Source organism: Opisthorchis viverrini (genome assembly GCF_000715545.1).
Source record: "Opisthorchis viverrini unplaced genomic scaffold opera_v5_464, whole genome shotgun sequence".
In the NCBI taxonomy this organism is placed as follows: Eukaryota; Metazoa; Platyhelminthes; class Trematoda; order Opisthorchiida; family Opisthorchiidae; genus Opisthorchis; species Opisthorchis viverrini.
Genome location: NW_008752127.1, coordinates 123,272 through 142,485, shown reverse-complemented (window position 1 = coordinate 142,485; position 19,214 = coordinate 123,272). Strand labels below are relative to the sequence as shown.

At 42.8% G+C, this 19,214-nt stretch overlaps 1 protein-coding gene across 1 annotated transcript in view; it reads left to right on the top strand.

The window, feature by feature from the left end:
• Window positions 1-1,741: 1,741 nt before the first annotated feature.
• The window catches only part of T265_11259 (hypothetical protein), a gene marked incomplete at both ends in the record, with an annotated part of 27,315 nt that continues 9,842 nt past the window's right edge, over window positions 1,742-19,214 (top strand). Inside the window, 8 exons of the mRNA XM_009177866.1 lie at window positions 1,742-1,765; window positions 1,809-1,863; window positions 8,832-8,919; window positions 12,869-12,960; window positions 16,358-16,444; window positions 16,485-16,533; window positions 16,594-16,661; window positions 17,723-17,803. Coding sequence (XP_009176130.1) covers window positions 1,742-1,765; window positions 1,809-1,863; window positions 8,832-8,919; window positions 12,869-12,960; window positions 16,358-16,444; window positions 16,485-16,533; window positions 16,594-16,661; window positions 17,723-17,803 — 544 coding nt within the window. The remainder of the gene's footprint in view (window positions 1,766-1,808; window positions 1,864-8,831; window positions 8,920-12,868; window positions 12,961-16,357; window positions 16,445-16,484; window positions 16,534-16,593; window positions 16,662-17,722; window positions 17,804-19,214) is intronic.

The window sequence follows — 19,214 nt, the reverse complement described above, 5'->3', positions numbered from 1 at the left end:
GCGTAATGTATGAATATCGGGATCACCACTGTTGTCCCTTGTTTTTCCTTAGACGAAAAGGAGAATACGGAATCACAAAACAAAAATCTTTTGAAGTCTATTAAACCGGATAGACAAAATCGTAGCCATTATCTCCCCCTCCCCCACAAATAGTACTGCATTATAGAAGTCGACGAAACCTGATGAAGATTCCCAGAGAATAATCAATGAAGTCCCTACACCACAAGGATCGGATAACACCGCCTAAAAATGAACTGGTAGGATCTAATGAAAGTAACTGGAATGGTTCTACTTTTGATGAATTTGACCGCAACACTAGCACTGGCTGAATTTCACCGATATTCCAGATGGAATAGTGTAGTCAGGTGATACTGTAACAAAAAAGGTCAAGTAACTCATGTAATACATTGCAATTCATTTAAATGGCATGACAAAATGACGGTGGATCTGTCGGAAAGTTAGTACAGCTACATTTCAGTTCGAATCCCCGCATGAACTTTTGCTAGTGTTTGACGTGAATTTTGTGGAGAATAGTCTAGCGATCAAACTGTCTCAAATTGTGTCAAACTGTCAACTATTAGATCCAGAAAAATGGAGGGCACTCAAATACACACAAAAAAATTCAGCAGCTCGTGCTGCTCACAACTATACAGCTAGGCACAATCACGAACAGCATTTGCCCGTACTGTACGGGCAATGCTTCGAGAAGTAGGGCGATCTCCCAACGATGTAATTACCAGTGGAAATAAAGTGAGCTACAAAACTTGTACCAACTTCCTTAGTTAGTCAAACCGATGCCTCTCAAGATTGAGAAAAAACATTTTCACAACCGTACCAGAGCTTCAGTATACCTCCACATTAACAGAATATGATGAAATATTCTACAAGAAGGTTATGGAGAGATTATTGTTTCTCTCTACGGCGCTTTTCCAGATTAGACATGGAGATTTGTGATCGTTGTTGCTTATATTTACTGAACAACTTAATCACAAGTCTTCCATGGTCTATCTGGGACCGAAACGGCAAGAAGAATTCCTCGTTAACTTACTTATTTCAACCAGCTGGTAGCATCCAATGCTGTAAATTATGCCCATGAATCGGAGCAATCCTAGTACGAGCTTTTCTCCTACCGTGACAATTACAATGCCAGTGGATCAATGCCGGAGCGAGAGAGGAAGCAGCCGCAATTCCGCAGGTCATTCCCCCTTCTCTCATTGAGTAGCTGTGTCTCCATTGAATGCATGCAGCTGAACCAGTGCCTCTTGCGCGTGATGATACGCCAATGCACAGGCGGCCGTGCGCACTGGCGCTGGTGAGTGCGTGCATGTCAATGGCTGAGAGCACGTGTCCTGTTGCGCGCACATACGCACCGACAGGCATACGCATCTATGAGCAGACTGGCCAAACGGGCATCGATTGCCTCAGCTGAGATGCGAGGACAAACTGACAGTATTTCCCTGATGATTACGCCCACATTTCCTGTGTAAACAGGTATGTGCGTGGACGACTGATGTCCATTCTCCCAAAAGGAAAAAATCCGATCTTCGTTACAGCGACGGCAATGGCCATTCGCTTCGTTGTGGACCAATCAGGGAGAACAATGGATCTACGCTGAGTGACCTCACAAATTTCGTAACATATATATATTGTCCGTTAGATCGGAGCAATTCGAATAATGTGGATTCTGTTAGGCCTGCTGGTAACGTGCTGCGTAATCTCAACTAACGCATATGAGATTCGCATGCCTGATGTGCGGACAAAGGAAGTAAGCCACACTAATTCTGAGACCGCTTATCTATCGCATTGAGGACGACGAATACCTATGCTATTCAAAACCGTTAAAAGGAGAGGTCTATTATATAAGTGAGTTCTTTTCATAGTCGAACTATGAGTCTTTTTTGGGCAGCCTAGAAATCGATACTAAACTGAGGTAACTCAGTTATTCCGCTTATCAATCTTGGGACACTAACGGGCTAAAGTTTATATTCATTTGATAGTGTACAAACGAAATAATGTTTAGGTCAGTGATCTTTTTTACTGTCTCCATTTTACTACGAACCTTCAACTTTTCAACAATCGAGGTGAATTTTTTCAAAAGTTAGCACGTTTGCTTCCGTCGTGACCCTATAATAAATTTTCCTCTTTCATGTAAATCCCCTCTGAAGGTCCACTATAGTGGACCCTCTCTAAAACTCTTGGAATAAAATGTGCCGAAACAGGAAACCCAACGCTCAATTCTAGAGTGAAAGACGTGTCTAGCTTTTAAGTGATCTGGTTGGGTTCAGCGTCCAACAACCTTTGGGCATCAGATTCTCTGGTGAGCTTCTAATTCCTCTGCAACAGTATTCAGAGAAGCTGGATGGAAAAGCATTCATCAGCGTCACGAATCCATCCGATTTAGTCCCACTCCATCTGTCCGTACAATGACGTCTCCGTACGTTACAATTTTTCTCGTTCCTCACCCCTAACGCTGGTTTTTTGTGTGATATCCTTCGTTTCGACTTCAGGATGTGGGCCACCGCTGGTCGTGTCTATGATCTTTAGCTGACTAGCGTTGAAAACAGGAATAGGACATCTTCACCGTGGGTAGAAAAAATCGCAGAAAAAACTTGACATTTAACGCATGGCAGTTCAGCTGTATCCCATTCAGTTCCCCTTTAGTTTTGTTCGCTTCTAATAGAACTTAGGACCACGTTCCTAATACGCCTTATGTTTCTCCATCTTAGTTAATCTCAGTCAAACGTAAATCAGATGATATCTGATGTACAATAATGATTCTTGTTGTCGGTTGTGATGTTCAGTCTAGTGACAAAACTTTTGGCGCAATCTTTGTGCCTCTTCGTCGGCAGAAGAAACTCTGACTGTAACAGAACCTGCAGTCATGCTCATTCGAGTGAAATCAATGTGATCATGCACAAATCTTATACTGGTAACCTAAGTAGCGATAGGCGCGTTAGAAAAATTCTATCCTTTCTAACTCTGAACAGAAGTCTTGCTATACTGGGATCAAACTTCATCAGTTTACCACTTCTCCATTTCTTTTGTGGTAACCGGGATTTCCATTCTGTTTCTTTACAGTTCTCATATTACTTCATAGTGTTTAGATGTCTTGTTACGAAGTTTCCTCTACACTTCTATAATTTGTACGTGACAAACGACGGTTTAACAGAAACGTCAGTGAAGTTTATGGGACTTATCCACAGCGATATCTAACTTGCTTTTACACAGGCAAGCCCGAGATGCATCAATACATTGCCGAGAACGATGGAAATGCAAGATCTTCATCGCCCTGGGATCCCATAAGCTGGCTTCACTGAAACTAACGAGACCACGGAAGTTTTCTTAAGAGGTTTTAAAGACCGAATCAGCATAAATCACCCCTGAGCAACCTAAGGCGGTCGGATAGCCTCAGTATGAATCTCTCTCTCAAAGTAGGCCATTCACTAAGAGCGCTTTAAGATTTAATCTTACTGACTTCCTGTTTGACCATGCGAGCCCATACCAAAGTAAATGATTCTATCCAGCTTTCTACCTCAAGCTGAAACTAACGCCGTAAATTCAGTGCAAATCACGGACTAATCATTACACCAGATCTTTCCAAATGTGTACTACGAAGAATTAAAGAAACGATATATGATACGGAAATTCAGCAAATATGCTACCACTCCCAATATGCTCATCAGGCTTCTCGATATGATTATGTAAATTCGTTCTCGGAAGTAACTAAATGACTACTCATAAGGTTGCTGAAAATCCGCCGACAGCCTACGACCGGTTTCGCCCTTTTTGGTTTCAAGTAGAACATAAGGTTGACGGAAACTCGGGGACTGCGCTTACCTGATGAGCCCCAAGAAGGGCGAGACCGGTTATGGGCTATCGACGGATTTTCAGCAGCCTTATGAGTAGTACATTACAAATATATACATGTATCGCGATATCTCGAACATCGTAGCGACTGAAACATGAGGCGGCCTGATGCAGCACATTCAGTTGCCTGAGCACATCACAAACGAGAGATTCAGCTGGTATCCAGGTGAGTATCTCGAAAAACCAAATTAGTTGGCAAATGGGTGTATATTCGCGAGGTTCAGCCCCCACTCTACTGGTCTCATGTTGCTAAGCCGTGTTTAGTGAGCTCGGCCAACGCACCTGCTTTCCGGACATGTCGTACCGATGGTGACCTTGAAGATGCGTCACTCTCTGCGCATGTACTTTTTCCATATCTGGGCCCGTAGTGCCAGCAACTAACGAATTTTGGACAGTTTCATGGGAAATAGACCATGCACAAAACTATAGGTTATTATTTGACGACTGCATCCAACGCTGTTCAGCATTTGCCATGTATCCGTGCCGTAAGTGGTTTCATTCATTTCACACCCTAATCTGTACTGTTGAGCGCAAAAATCTACTTGGAAGCATGACCTAGGTTGGGTTCACTTGTGGGTCCGTTCGTAGCCAGATTGGTTTTCACCAGTTGGATGTTCCGTGTTAACTGTGTTAGTCTTTGAGGCGGGATTTTCGTGGCAGATGAAAGCAGTTATTAGCACTCGCATAAAGAGGACTGTCTGATTTAAAAACTCGATGCTTCTCACTCAGACGAATGTGGCAAGAGTCAGATGGGTTTTTCTTTGAAACAGATCTTGAAAATCTTAAGCCATAAAAGCAATATTTTCAATGAACGGCCTTTTTTTGACTTTTGGGGCAGACATAGTTAGCTGTGGGACTCTCGATATCTTCAGAGGTGGCGTTATCGGGAAGTAAGGTTGTGCTGCTGGTGTCAATCAGCATAACTATGTATTTTTACCCATTTGAAAACTACTGATAATTCAGTTCGCACTGTGTAGCGTTTTTTCTACCAGGGCTACCCTCTATATGTAATTTGTGCTCCAATTATCTTGAAAGAAGAGCCTTTTGATGCAAACTGGAGCGAGCACTGGTAACTGGACGGAATCGCAATGCCTGCAACCGCCCGAATATCGTTTTCCCTGATAAGGCATTGCTCAGTGTCCCGGGGTTGACGGTTGTAGAAGTAAAAATATATATCGGAACACGACTGCTTCTAGGTTCCTCTAATATCCTATAATCTCAAATGTTTCAGTACAATGATCACCCGAAGTTCTAGTTGAAACCCTTCAACTTTTGTGGCAGCATGTTTGGTCTGCCAAGTGGTCCCTAAACTTAACCATAAACCTGATGAGGGTAAAATATTTCTTTCAAGTAAGGTATTATTGCATGTAACATTTCGAGTTACCGCAGCTAACTCGTATTGTGAACTATAAACGATGCTGCGAGACACTAGAGTAAGGCTGGGAACAACAGCTATCGGACAATGGCTTCAGAATTGCGGCCAAACCGACCAAAAGGCAACAGGTTCTTATCGAACCAAAATGGGACGATTTTTGTGCCGTAAAATGACACAAAATAACACAGCCAACTTTGAAGTGTTATCACTGAAGGCAGGCACCGTTTAACGGAAATAGAGCTTCACATCAATCCAAGAATGAGGATAACTGGTCTTAAAGAACTGGGGGTACCTCAGATTCCGCCTCGACATGAAAGCAAACGCAGCGAAGGGACGACTATCGACTGCATCGTGGTTTCAGGCTATACAGAAACAATTGCTGGTGGGAGCTAGGTTGGTTGAGCAAATAAATCTTTGTCCAATTGCCTAGGTTCTTGCTACAGCATTGTCACAGCTTTGTTTTCGTGACTATTGAAACAGTCATTTCCACATCTACCAGCCCCCATTCTGCTTCACATCATTCTCATTGAGTCTGAGTACCTCCTCTTCCAAGTTACACACAGCTAAGTTCTGGTACGGTTAATTTCTGCCCTAATGCTTTCATAGGGGAGTTATGTTTTGAAACACTCTTGTATGCATGTCCACTGGAATAAAAACCTGACCTAGTTAAGATCAAACTATAGTGTGAGTGTGGCTTACCACAAGGAGTGCAAGTTTTACTTGGGTCAGTTTTACTGTTCATTAGGGTGTGTGTAGGAATGCACTAACTGTACTGGAACGTGCGAGTTGCTTTGAAAGCACTCTCAGAATGTGTAAGGAATGTTACCAGCCCTTGTGGGTGTCTTCATAGCAAAACAAGCATTCTGCAGTAGATTATCTATTCCTTCGCATACTTGTAGTGGACAAAATGAGGTTTGGCCCACAGGTTGTGTTATATCTGACAGCTGTTCCCGCCTCAGTGCCTGGTGCCAGAAAGAGCTCACTGACAAGGGTACGGAACGGATTTATTCCAAACAAGCGATTGCATGTGAGTGCAAAAATTACAACGGTCCAGCGCTATTTAAGGGGGACTTCCTGACATTGATCTGATAGGCGTTTAGTTAACGCCCATAGAGATCGATCGTGCTTTTATGAAATGTCCGAACGCTGATCACTTTCGGTCGTGCTTCTGTGGCGTGCCTGAACACTCATCGGCTTTTGCTGAATTGATTGAATGATTGACTGGCCTGAATGTTTGTCAGCTTCTCTGTTGAGATCTTGGCAGGATTTTAGGGTCTCAGTGGGATCTGAGTGTCCTGTGGTTATTTTCAGGAATATGAGCTTCCTGATGGGTTGCGATGATGCAGTGTCGAAATAAGCATTTTCAATGTGTCACCGTGCATGGTGACCTTGTAGAAATCTGATGGCTCTTTTGGCGAAGCTGCTGAGTATGTAGCATTGTTTGATCAACTGTTTTACAGACTGATCTGTGCGGTTACGGTTGAGCCCAGTCTCTACCTGGATACAATCTCCTGCCAGTTGATGGTCACAAAAACAGAATCTCAACCGGCATGGTCGATAGATGCGCCGTTTATGCGGCTGGAGTTCACAGTTTTTGCATATCAGAGATAGAAACGTGCGTTACAAATAGCGAACGATTAAGTGACTGTAGGATACGGAACGCTATTGAGATCACCTGTTTTTTATGGTCTCTGTACGTCTTCTTTCCACTTAAAGTATCCAAAATTTTATCAGTTGTCCACTGAACTTATAGTCAGTTTCGACTTGGTAGTGAGTTAATCAAACTGCGACTCAGTCACTTGTGCTCGAACAGCTCAGTCACATTGGAGATTCGTAAAATGCGCACTGTTGATTCTCAATAAAGAGGGAAGCAGGTGTACAGTGGTGTCGGCTTTTCAGCGGGCAGTTAACCTGCAAGAGGTAAGCTAGGGTTGGAAAATACATAGTTATCTTCACATTATCAACAAACACGTGGGACCAACAGGTCACACTGTTTTGTGTTGAAAGAATGCAACACTCTGCTAAAGCCCTTGGTTCACGGCATAGAATGAGATTCACCCGACCTATATGATCTATCCGTAATATCTGACAAGATGAAGCTTTAAAGGGATCGACGTCCTAGCCGGACGATATATTATTCCTCTGCTCCACTGCACGTCTCCTATAATCCTGAAACGGATCGCCAAAACAGATTTTGCAATAGTACAACGCGAAATCCATCGACGGTAGGCTGCAGAGCATTCATGCTAGGTTTTCCTACATAGGCGTCATCAGTATATCTGAAGTATTACTGTTCTAATACTGGTGTAGGTCTTCGATTTTATCTTAAATACAGGGGGTTAACAGAGAATGGAAAGTAGAATAAAATATTCTCCCCCGATAGTGTTAGGACTTTTTGACAGCTTACCAGATGATTCGCTCTTTCGGAGCTCACCAGGCAAGCACTCCCCTCAAATTTCCATCAGCTGTTCTCTGTTAAAGACCATTAACTTAATAAGTTCAGTCACCCAAAGTGAAATCGTCACGTATCTTACCTTTAGATTTTGTCATGATGATCTATGGCAAAAAATAATCCTGATAATGGAAGAATAACATCGAATAGCATCAAGTCAATGAAAGTCTTACGCTACATACTAGGATAGTGGCCAAAACGACCCGAAAGCTCAAGTCTCAGCATAGAAGCAGTGAGCTTGTCTCACTATCAGGGATAAATATATTAGTCGTTCGGTTCGAATGTTGGTTACTGTCCTGAGTTGTAATAACAGGTAGAGGAGGGGAAAACGTCAAGCTAAAAGGTTGACATGGTCTCTTCCTAAGATGCTATACACATTCCAAATGTCAGGAGCTTCAACATGTTGAAGGTCGTGAGGTAGTGGCTACCCATTCAAGACCATGTAAATGTTGGTAGCTCTGGAATGGAGAGGAATTCATCTTCTTATATAGTTCGTCGTTCTTTTATTTTCCCAATCTATTCTAATCACGGCGTTTACGGTATCCGCATCTATTTTCATGACTCTATCAAGGCACTCTTTTAGTTCACCGGTTTTACACCTATGGATGCGCTGCTGAAATCTGCTGTTCATGGTAAAGATCAAGTAAGACAGGAGAGAAATCGGTATTCTGTTTAGATTCTGGCATATGGACCATCACATCGGTCCACTGAGATAGCTACCTGGGGAGAAGTTCATCTGCCACTGAGACCGTGTATTTCACATCAACTGTTACTGCACGTCGACATGTTTGCCACATACTTGCTTATCTAGCCGACCATGTCCAATGAAATACGCTTTACCGAAACAAAAAGTTCGATTTTCAGGAACACGATATCCACTCAATATAGGGGATAAGGAATAAATACTTCCGACTACGTCCCTGTTTCCCAAATACCGTATGCATAGATTATGATGACGAAGGCCGGCAGCCGATTTGATGGTGTCCATCAAAGTGGAGTATCAACAAATTCGCCAAAGTGGTCGACCGTGACTCAATCCGCTCAGCTGACTGGACTCGTAACGATAGTTGATTTCATCATGTAAATAAATTTTCCACCCCTGTCTGATTCTGCACGTTTCTGTCTTTTCTATTCCAGCATCTTTCGATCCAATCTATAATCCGGAGGCTACGCATCACATGATTTTATTGGGCTGTGACGATCCCACCTATGAAGAAGAAGCGTGGTGAGTTTGAATGCCTATAGTTGATTGTTATTCACACTAAAAACAAATCATTGTGAATGATGCATGGGTGATTTCAATCATCCAAGACAGATTAGTTAGGAGCTGACTAAAATATTCTGGAAACTGCGCAAGTTGTGCTGAGCTTTCGAACATACCTTGGTTCTGCTCTGCATGTAAAGATTTGAAAGTGCAAAGAGGTTTTTCAAAGGTTTTTGAATTTTGACCGTATTTGGAAGAATTGACTATTGAAATATACGATGTGTATTCTAGAAACATTAAGGGCACCATGCAGGTTCTACAATGGACAACGTACCTGCGAAATACGGTTATCACTTTTCACTTGGAATTTGCAATTAGTTCCTAACGGACTTTTACCATAGGTCGGACGGCAGCCGATCTTCGACCGTAAATGTACAGGTTCTGGACGAAATCGCCTCCCGATTCGCCTACCTCCATGATGTCAGTTTGCCTGAAAAGGATGCTTAACGGCAAAGCTGCCTGTGCAAGCAGAAAATCTGTAGACCTTGTTTAACCATCTTGGTCGCCGAGGCATTATCAAGAAGTGGTTTGGACACGAGATCAGCCATGTACGAGGATTCCAAGTGTAGTTCTTGGACGAAAAGCTCGTCCACGTTAGACAAGCTAGTCACATTCCATAGGGTTATGTACCTGTGGCGGAGAAATGTCCTTCCCGCAGAACAGTTTTCGCTGAACCATGTGGCAGTTGAAGCAACCAAGAAGTGAGAAAATCTAAGAATAGCAACGAAATGTAGTTGTTTACCTATTTCAACTGGAGAGTGGTATCTCAGTGGATGGGGGGCCTGAAGTCAATATCCTTTGTTATTGAATTGGCAACACCTAATCACTCTGTCAGTAGGGGATCATGTCTTAAAGCTGTCTCCTTAATCACTTAGCTGCCCCGATCATTTTTCGGGCCGAAAATAATAACAATGCGGTAGGCCATCATCTCCAAGAGGTGGTCGCTCCGTACTTATCTATCCTCTCTTGAAAAAGGAAGTCATGGAAACCGCCCCCAACGCATTCTAGCTAAATAACTGAGGCATAATGAATCATCCTTTAGTTTCCCTTCACCTTAGTAGTAGAATACCGGCCTGCCTACACCTTCAGGGTGACAACAACCGCAAGAGTTCTCTTCATATATCCTGAAGACAAAGATTCTTCTTCAAAAACTGTAGGTGAAATGCAAACACCATCGTAGTTATGTGATCATAAGGGCTGAGTGGGTTTGTATCACCAATAGGGTCACGTGTTTTCCAAGGTGAACATGTCTGGTTTCTGTGCCACAATACTTGGTTTTCTTAGATGGAAAGTGGTGATTGTGGCACTTCTCCACGCCCAGTATTTTGGTCAAAATTATGGTCTCTATATCCAGCGCCTCGACTTTCCTTTGATCCATTTCACGGCATTTTAGACCAGTCAGCGACCAATCAGCGCTATGCGTACTCATTCCTATTCTTTGTTCCTGGGAGAAACAGACAAATTCCACCATACTAAACGAATGATTGCACTTATACCGGGGCGTGCGTGTCCTCAGACCCATGTTGTCCGAAGAAAACCTTGCTCTTGTTAGATGAGCGCTCTCTATCTTGGGGGCACACAGCCTGAGCAATACTATGGTAGAATCTCCCAGTGCGGCTGAGCTAAACAATAGATAGTGCACTGAAAAATACCCCGCAGAACTGTCCCGCTAATTTGCCACAAAAAAACTTGATGCTCTGAGGAACATGCAGTGGAAGAATGGTCCATCTCCTTGTCCCCAACCGTTTTGTTCCGTCTGATTTAGCTTGACTTTGACTCTTGTTAGGTATGGTAAGATATTTAAGGGACACACGGATGGAAGACGCGGAATGCTCTAGCTCGGTTAGTTGTGATTAGTGTGACAGATGGCTCTCCGCTTTCCAATCCTGCCAATTCGTCTAGTTGTTTGTTAAGTTCTGTACAACTCACCTTGTCACTGGGCTCGTAAGCTGGAGACAAGATATTCTGAAACCTAATTCAAACTGTCCACAGTTCAAAATTCACATTTTCTTGAACCAATCAGATGAGCTTAACCTTTCCTAACCTCGAAGGCAACCGCGGTTTTCTTCGTATTTTAAGGGCAGGTTTTCCTGTGTGAAACGTGGTGTTTAAAAGAACGAAGTGACGTTGATTATAGTCTTTGCCGCATGTATAAACCTCCAAGAATCTAGTGGCTCCATGCACCGACAGTTTCACTCTGGAATTCACCGTAAAAAGCACCTTTCAGTAAACCGATGTTGGTGTTAGCATCGATGATTTTCGAATGAATGCTTGTTATAGCCGTTCATCACTTAAAGCCTTAGTTTTGACAGACTAAGGAGTGGCACATGCAGGGAAGCTACTTTTCAACAAGAACGACAATGTTTTTCTTTTGCTAGGAACATCTTTGTTGGAAAGTAGCCCATCTGTCATAATGCAAATAAACTCAGTTCAGAGCTATCCCACCCAATCTATGAAAGCGCGATCCCTCCGGAGACACTCTATTTCGTTAGCATGTGAAGCCACGCGTGGGTAATGGTATTACTTGTTACAGGGAATTTCGACAGTGGCAACGCCGCACTCTCACTGTGGCAATATGGTGGTATCCTCTTATCTCCTTGAATCCGCTGCCCTCCACAACGGTCAAAGGTGCGAAAAGAATAGAGGGACAAGTGTATCTGTTTGTTAATCCTAACATCTGAATAATGTTAAGTTCATATGGCATGAAATATTATTTTCTTGTCCTTAATCTTGATTCTGAGTCGCCCTGGCAAAGTAGGCATTAGGATCCCCGACAGAAGTAAATGCCTATGGGCTGGAAGGCGAAACGTATCCCTTACTCAAACAACCACTGGCAAAAATAGACTTTATTGATTGAAAAAAGGAAATATGCTAAATTCAAGCTTTCCAGTGGGGAGTACTTATACTGCAGCGTCCTCTACTCAAGGAAGTGCCTACTCAAGGCAGTGCCCTTTGGAAAACCAAGATATCTTCCCGCTTGATGTGATAGCTGACTTCACTTTTATCTGGCACCTTCTACTCTTTCGCACTTTGTCAGCTAGAGATTAATTATGTCACTTCGAGCAGAGTTATTACTTCCAGTTTCCAATAATATTGTGTTTACTTGATATATTCTGATATATCCTGATGAGGGCCAATGATTTTTGTCATATCACATTATTTCAGCCACTAGAGAAGGGTAAAGTTTACGCTGATTGACCGGATGGAAATATTTGGTAATATATCGCCAAAAAACAGTTTCATTCTCGAACACTCTATGGATCTTAACATTTTTGCTTTCCTTTGAAACATTTCCACGTTTGGTAATCCAAATGCTTATGATAGTGCTGAGACCCGCTGCAGGCTGATGCAACATCTAACCGTAGATCAAGCCAAGTTAAGAAGAGTTCGGTGTGTTAAACGACTCTAGACGGTTAAAGAGCAGACAGCGCAACCCAGAAACGTAGTGGACCATGACAAGTCCGCCAATATCTTGCTACATGCTATCCTTCGGTACAAACACGGTTTCGTCTTCTTCAGAGGGAGCAGTATCAAAAAAGGGAGTCCCTCGCAAAATACCACTTTCGTTGCTCTTTCAATCTTCTTTTGCCATATGCGGCAAATTTAAGAAAGGCCTTCTCTGGAAGAGACTGGCGTTTGTAGGCCTCATTGGAAGATCCATTCGGTGGCAGTAACTTATTTTAAATCAAAATATCAGTGTGCTTTGCAACCAGCTAAGTGTGAAGGTGAAGTTCCTCACTGTGTTCTTTGCATGTTTTGAGTGGCTTCGCGTGATGAGATGAATTAATAGCTAGCAAATTCATATGATGTACTTTTGTTCTTTGTCATGTGCACTCAACGCTTACGAACTCCAATTGGCTGATATATCCACCGCTTCCTTAACTGCTCTTTCTACATTTCGTCCTTTCAGGCCGTGCGCCGAGCACCTTCCAGTTTGCAGAGATGAGGCCAAAATAATTTTCTCCTGGGCAATGAACGCACCGTCGTACCATATGCCTCCAGGTACAACTATATTTTTTACTTGATTCCCGATTTCCTTAACCCTGAAATTTTTTTAAAGGACGACAGACCGTAATACCCTATCCCAAAAAAAGATAAACAGAGTATGCGTGGATCTGAAGGCTCATTAGTAGACGGAGTCAGGCATAACATGTAATTTAAATACATCCCTTGTTTCTTCGGTGTTCTTTGCGCAAAAATGCAGTACAAGGCTATCTCAGAGACAAGTTGGGCCCATCACAAATGCAAAATTCGATTTAGCTTCTCATGGCGACTAGTTATCAGATTGTGTCAGATTATGTTTACAAGGAGCGGAGCACATCTTAGAAAGTAGAATGAAGATCGGGATTTAGTTGCGTGATTTAGTTGAACCCTGATCACAATGTTCGTCAGAATGTGTAACCGTGGACTTATCAGAAATGCTAAAAGTCTCCCCTAATTTGGGCCTAAGCTAAAATGATGGAATCCATCCGTCTGTGTTTTAAAATCAGCTTCATGGGTAAGACAAAACGAAATGGAGAGCTTCCTTTGTTCGTCTTTGCTAGTGAATTTTTCTACGAACAAACTGCTCATATGGATTATTGCGGCATTCAATAACACTTGCGCCGACTGGTAAACGAAAGAAACAGGAAGTGGCATTTGGAAAAAAGGACATTCGACCTAACACTGAATGATAATGATCAACCGGAGTCACCATAATCGAATCACAACTGATTCCAAAATTAGTCACTGAATTTACTGAGAATATCTGTCCAGGTGACTTTGTTGAAAACGTAACGACTGCTAGCTAACCAAACACCGGTGTCATACTGTAGTGTTTTTTATTCTAAGCCGGATTTATTGACATCTTGTTGTTTGTACCAAGGCTTCACTCAGATCCTTCCACATGCCCATCCATCTTGTTCGACAAAACTCAGTTTTCATGACGTTAACTGTCCTGTGTCAAAGTGAAAACCGTGGAGGAATCAAAGGCATCGAGGACGGTGCTCATTACTGTAAGGCAGTTACCCATTCCGCAATTAACTGGTTGTAAAGTCCATGATTTCTAATGAAATATGGAAATTCTAGGAAACTAGTTCTTTTCCAAGGAGTTGTTGCTACAATGGTAGTGGACAGTCTCGAAATATGCTACGCTCAGCTTGAGACGTCCACAGTGTTCGGCCTAATTTACTCCGCAACCTAGCTGACATGCACTTTTACAAACACCCAAACTCTGCGTGGATAGATTCACGACGGCGGTGTTTTGTTTTGACATTTGGTCCACTTTACGGTCTTGATGATGTCTCTTGCTGACTGGCGAGCGCAGGGTACAGGTTGATGATAGCAAATGTTGAGTGGGATTGTCACAAGCTTTTATGCTCCACTTCCTTCCTTCCTTCCTCCTACTTTCCCTCTGTCTGAACTTCATACGTCAGTACAAAAAAATCGTTCACCTGTAGCATCATTTCGGTGCCTAGCTGCCATGCCAAACAAAGAAGGCACGAGGGCTAGGATACTGTCAGGTTGCCCAAGCCTAGACAGGGGGAGTCGAGAGGCGAGGGTCAGGTTCGAATCACGGAACTTCCGGCTAGTGAATTCGCGCTCTAACCACTTGGTCCATCTCGCCCCCATCAGTTCACACACATTGTTGTTCCATGCAAAGACCAAATGTAACAATCAGACCGTACTGTTGTGGTGCCGCTTGGAGAAGGTCGAAAAATGAAGGCGTGTAATGCTTAAAACGGTGGTCTTCCAATAGGACTGATTTTCTGTTGAAGTTATAAACTTCCATCGCACCCATCTTCTTCTGGCAATCGGTCTCTATAACAAAAGAGTCGACCGTTTAGCGATAAATAACGATCTCAAGAGATAGTCCATTTTCTCCCTAGGAAGCGACACTAGGACATTATAGTTATCAGTTTTGTGATGAATTTTTGTTCAAACAAAAGAGATTTCAAGTAGAGATCTGTCAGTGAAACTAGTCTATACTGAAAAGTCCGAGAGTGCTGTACGGCGGTTTCGTCCCTGTCGGGAATCATCAACAGTACACATTAAAAAAACTCAGAGTTTCCAAGCCGCGACCGTCCTGTCATTGGTTGAACACTCGGTCGTTTAGTCAAGGATGGATGGTCAGTAGTGTGATTGGCTCTCACTTAGATAAGACAGCTCAAATCATCCTTCAACCATCACCTATTGACTGGTTACTCGAGTTCGACCTTCCGGAGGGACAGACTAAAGACCAAAAGTTCAGACAGATGAATCTCAGCAACTTACTAAGCTACTCACTTGCGAATTGGCAGCCTAGGAGAGAAAATCCTACACATACATGTTTGTCTTGCTTTCCTTGATGAAGGAATATAGGACAACTCTGTTCGATTTTAAAAAAAGTAAATTCCTCGAGTGAGATGCTTGCAGAGGGCTATATTGAGAACAGCTCAACTGTCATCTCCATGCTGTTACACAATTTATACTAGAAGAGGCATATTCGCCGAAATTCAAAAGGACGTGTCATATACGTTGTGTCACGCTGGATACCGACGGGTTGTCACAGAATATGAACGACTTTTGGCGTACTATGGAAAGGACAGAAACGGATGTAAATGGGGCTGGTCTCCCCCCTCCCCAAAAAAACACAAGGTACTAGAAGTAACTACACAATGGAAAATATGAGGTTAAACTTTTCATTTACCAATCTAGCGTAAAGTTATTGACCAGTTGTTCTGTTCCTATAATTGTGAGTCGAAAAGGGGAAATAGATTCTATAGTATTCAAGGCATAACCGTAATCTGATGTAAAAATAATTCCTTCAGGTGCTCTGGAGGCTACCTGAGTTCTAATGCTACTAAAGGACATGTTTGGATGTCGTCCGTTTATTTGGTGTGACGCTTTTTCTAACCTGGGTGTCGGTTTTCATAAGTCTGTGATAAGGCATCCGCAAGTGACCCTCATTCGTCTAAACCACTCATCCGATGCTCTCATGTGCACGTCCAACAGCATAGGATCCAACCGCGCGGTCTTTATCGTGCATCCACACTCCGCATTGCTCTGAGATTCACGGTACATTACAGTACAATACAGTACGAATACAATAAGTGATCTACAATTTCAAGACCAGTAACGACCACTGACTTGAATGCTCTCGTTCTCGACGTTCCGGACCATGTACGACTGAAACTCTGGAAGTGGAAGTTTTCCAGGTAGTAGTTTCTTGTACTAACTGAATACCAAAGAAGTGATGACACATCACGAAAGGACATCTTTCCCGATTTTTTGTCAACCAGTTTATTCCGACATTCATTTTTGTCAACTCTTGTCCCGATTTTTGTCAACCAGTTTATTCCGACATTCATTTTTGTCAACTCTTGCTTGATGTCAAGTACTACGGTATCATATTTTAGTCCTTCTTTCGTTCGTTTCTCAGATACCTCATTCAAAGTTGGAGGAAAAGGCTTCAGGAATTTGGTCCTCCAAGTGCACTACAAAGATGCTAGCTATTTCGCCCAATCACGTAATTCTGTTTATTTTACTCTAACCCTCTGGTTTTGAAGCCGATAGAACAGACGCAAGTGGATGGAAACTTGGGATGCTTGACTATCCGTAAGTTGCGGTTCATTTCATGCCTTTTTATAACAATATTACGTATCTGTTATGTTTTAGAACTCGTTTTTTGAGTGGAATGTATATCTTTATCGATGGCGCTTCGTCGCTACCACCAAAAGAGAAAAGTGAGTTGTGGTTTTTCGCTCCGTCCTCCTCTAAACAGTAATACCAATAACATTGCGGTTTAAGGAGCACATCAACTCGAACTGCCAACTGCGGTAGTTATTGCACCAGAGTTGTTATCCGAACAGAAGGACATATGCCAGTACAACAAGCGCAAAGCAGCAGGAACTAACTAAGTGTCACCACAATCTTCTGTGATCTTGTACAACACGTTTCGTAACTTGTGCTCCAAGTTAAACTTGCCTCTCAATTTTTCGCTGTACTGTTCAGTTGTTTGTCTAGAAGGTGCTGAATTCCCATCGTCTTAGAGGTTCGGAGGTTCCACACTGATAATCCTCAAAACAAAGGCGACCAAATAACGTTTGTAGGTTTTTGGAAAAACCAAACTTGAGCTGCACTACAAAATGCACGCTTGGTGATTTTTGAATTAGCCAGTGGTTTTTTCCCCAATGTTGAGTCGGGTGATACTTCGGATCGAGCTCGGAAAGCATTGGTAGAGCAATGGAAGCGAACCTATTGAAGCACGAATTACTCAGTTGCAAACGTTTCAGTACCAATCGAGATTATGCGATTAGTGACAACCCACAGCTATGCTCCCTCACTGATGATATCACCTCAATCGCTGACGAAATGTCTGAAACAAAATTGCGAGCATTTGGATTGCGGGCTGAACAGCATAGGCCATCAAGATCCGATTCTCAGTGAAAACGCGAACGAACCCGGCCTTGCCGAGTTTTTACTGTTCGGGTGCAGCCGCGGTATCATACAGCAGTGTATCATACAAAAGCTGCCGCGAGGTCTGGAGAGTGAGGTCTATAAGCCCCGGGATTGTTGGAAATTTATCGATACCACGACTGCGCTGCCTCTCTGTTGTTTTTTACTTTATTCTCAGAAAGTCTAACGGATAAAATGAGCCTTTACAGTAAGGTGCTAGGTTACCGAATGTTGTTCTCATCTATATGTCTGAATTATCGAAATAGTCCACGCTTCGCTGATAATTAGTGCCTCATTAATTCATCTGAGAACAGAGCTAATGAGCGTTCCTCATTTTTTTTTCAACCAGCATTAGTTGCAATGGCATGCAGGTACACAGGTGAGGTGAATCTGCACCCGTTCGCCTTTCGAACACATGCCCACAGCCATGGTAAGTCTCCTCAAAAAATCAATACTCTGTTTGGCTGCGTGGGCGGATCTGTCGTCGTGACTCGCACGTCCACATTTCTGTCGCTAAATCGCTAGTCACGTACTCTGGTTATTTTTGTCCATCGACGTAGGGGATTCTTCCGGCCATCATCATTCACTGGCATTCTCCTTATCGTTCTATGTATTTGATCAGCATGTTTAGAACGAACACAAATATTTTCATTATTTCTCATCTTAACGTATGACACATATCGTATGTGGTTCACTTTAATGGACAGAAATTTTATGAAAGCGTATGCAGTTTGCGACAAAGGGTGTGTCTGGTCAACTCTTAGGAAGTCGGCTCTTGTGAATTGACTTTCTATATACACATCGCGGGTCGCGTCACCTCAGTCAACAGTGATTTGCTGAGGCTTGATTTCACGGTAAAAATTTGCATGGCTGACTGTTGTCAAGTGATCAGCCACCTCCAAGATACCGAGTGTTAGTTCGCTAGCTCGGTGTTCACTCCATATCAGCATTTTTGGTCACTTTTTGATGTTTTTGGTCATTTTATGGTGACGCCGATTGGTACTGTCACTCCATGTGGCCGTTCGACTGTGTGTGAACTGATAAGCGATATTCGTGGTAAATTGATCGGGTCTTTGCAACTAATCAGATTGTGTGTGTGGGCACTCGTAGTTGCGCACTATAAAAAGTGTGACCTAAGGATGCTGGTGGTAAGTGATTCATTGACAGTGTCCCATTTTCGCTCATCATTACTCATCGTCCAAAGAATCCTGTGGAAAATCTCATCAAATTTCGGTTGTTCTCCTTAGCCTTAGTTCAAAATTCCAGACCCTCTGTGAGTAGTTTCAACAACATACGTAGTATACAACCAACCAACTTTTTGATAGATTTACACCCATTCTTTCTTCGGATAGAAGATGAACTTCAGGTTATTCTACAGTTGGTAGATGATTGACATTACGGCAAACTTACATCCGAAGCAGTGCGAGAAAATGAAAGATCAAGCATGGCACGAAAAGCCGTCACCAGAGTAGTCATTGAACACTGGTTACGAGACGCAATACTTGGCCAGGATTCTAGATTTCATATGATGATTTATATCACATTTCCTTGCGATGCATTTTTCCACTGGAGTTCTTGGGCAAACTCAAGAGTCAGATTTTTCGTTCAGCATCAGGGCAGCTTTCTGAAGCAAGAACAGTGCAAACATACCGAACCTCTCCGTAGAATACTTTAAAAATTGCTAACCAAAACTGTGGAGCGATGCAAACACTGGAAACCGACCACTTGATGTAGCTGATCACACAATGGACTTCCAAACGTCTGCTATCACCTCTTAACAGCGGCATAATCCGACTAAACTACTTATTGAACTGCAGATCGAATAGGATCCGTACGTGAGC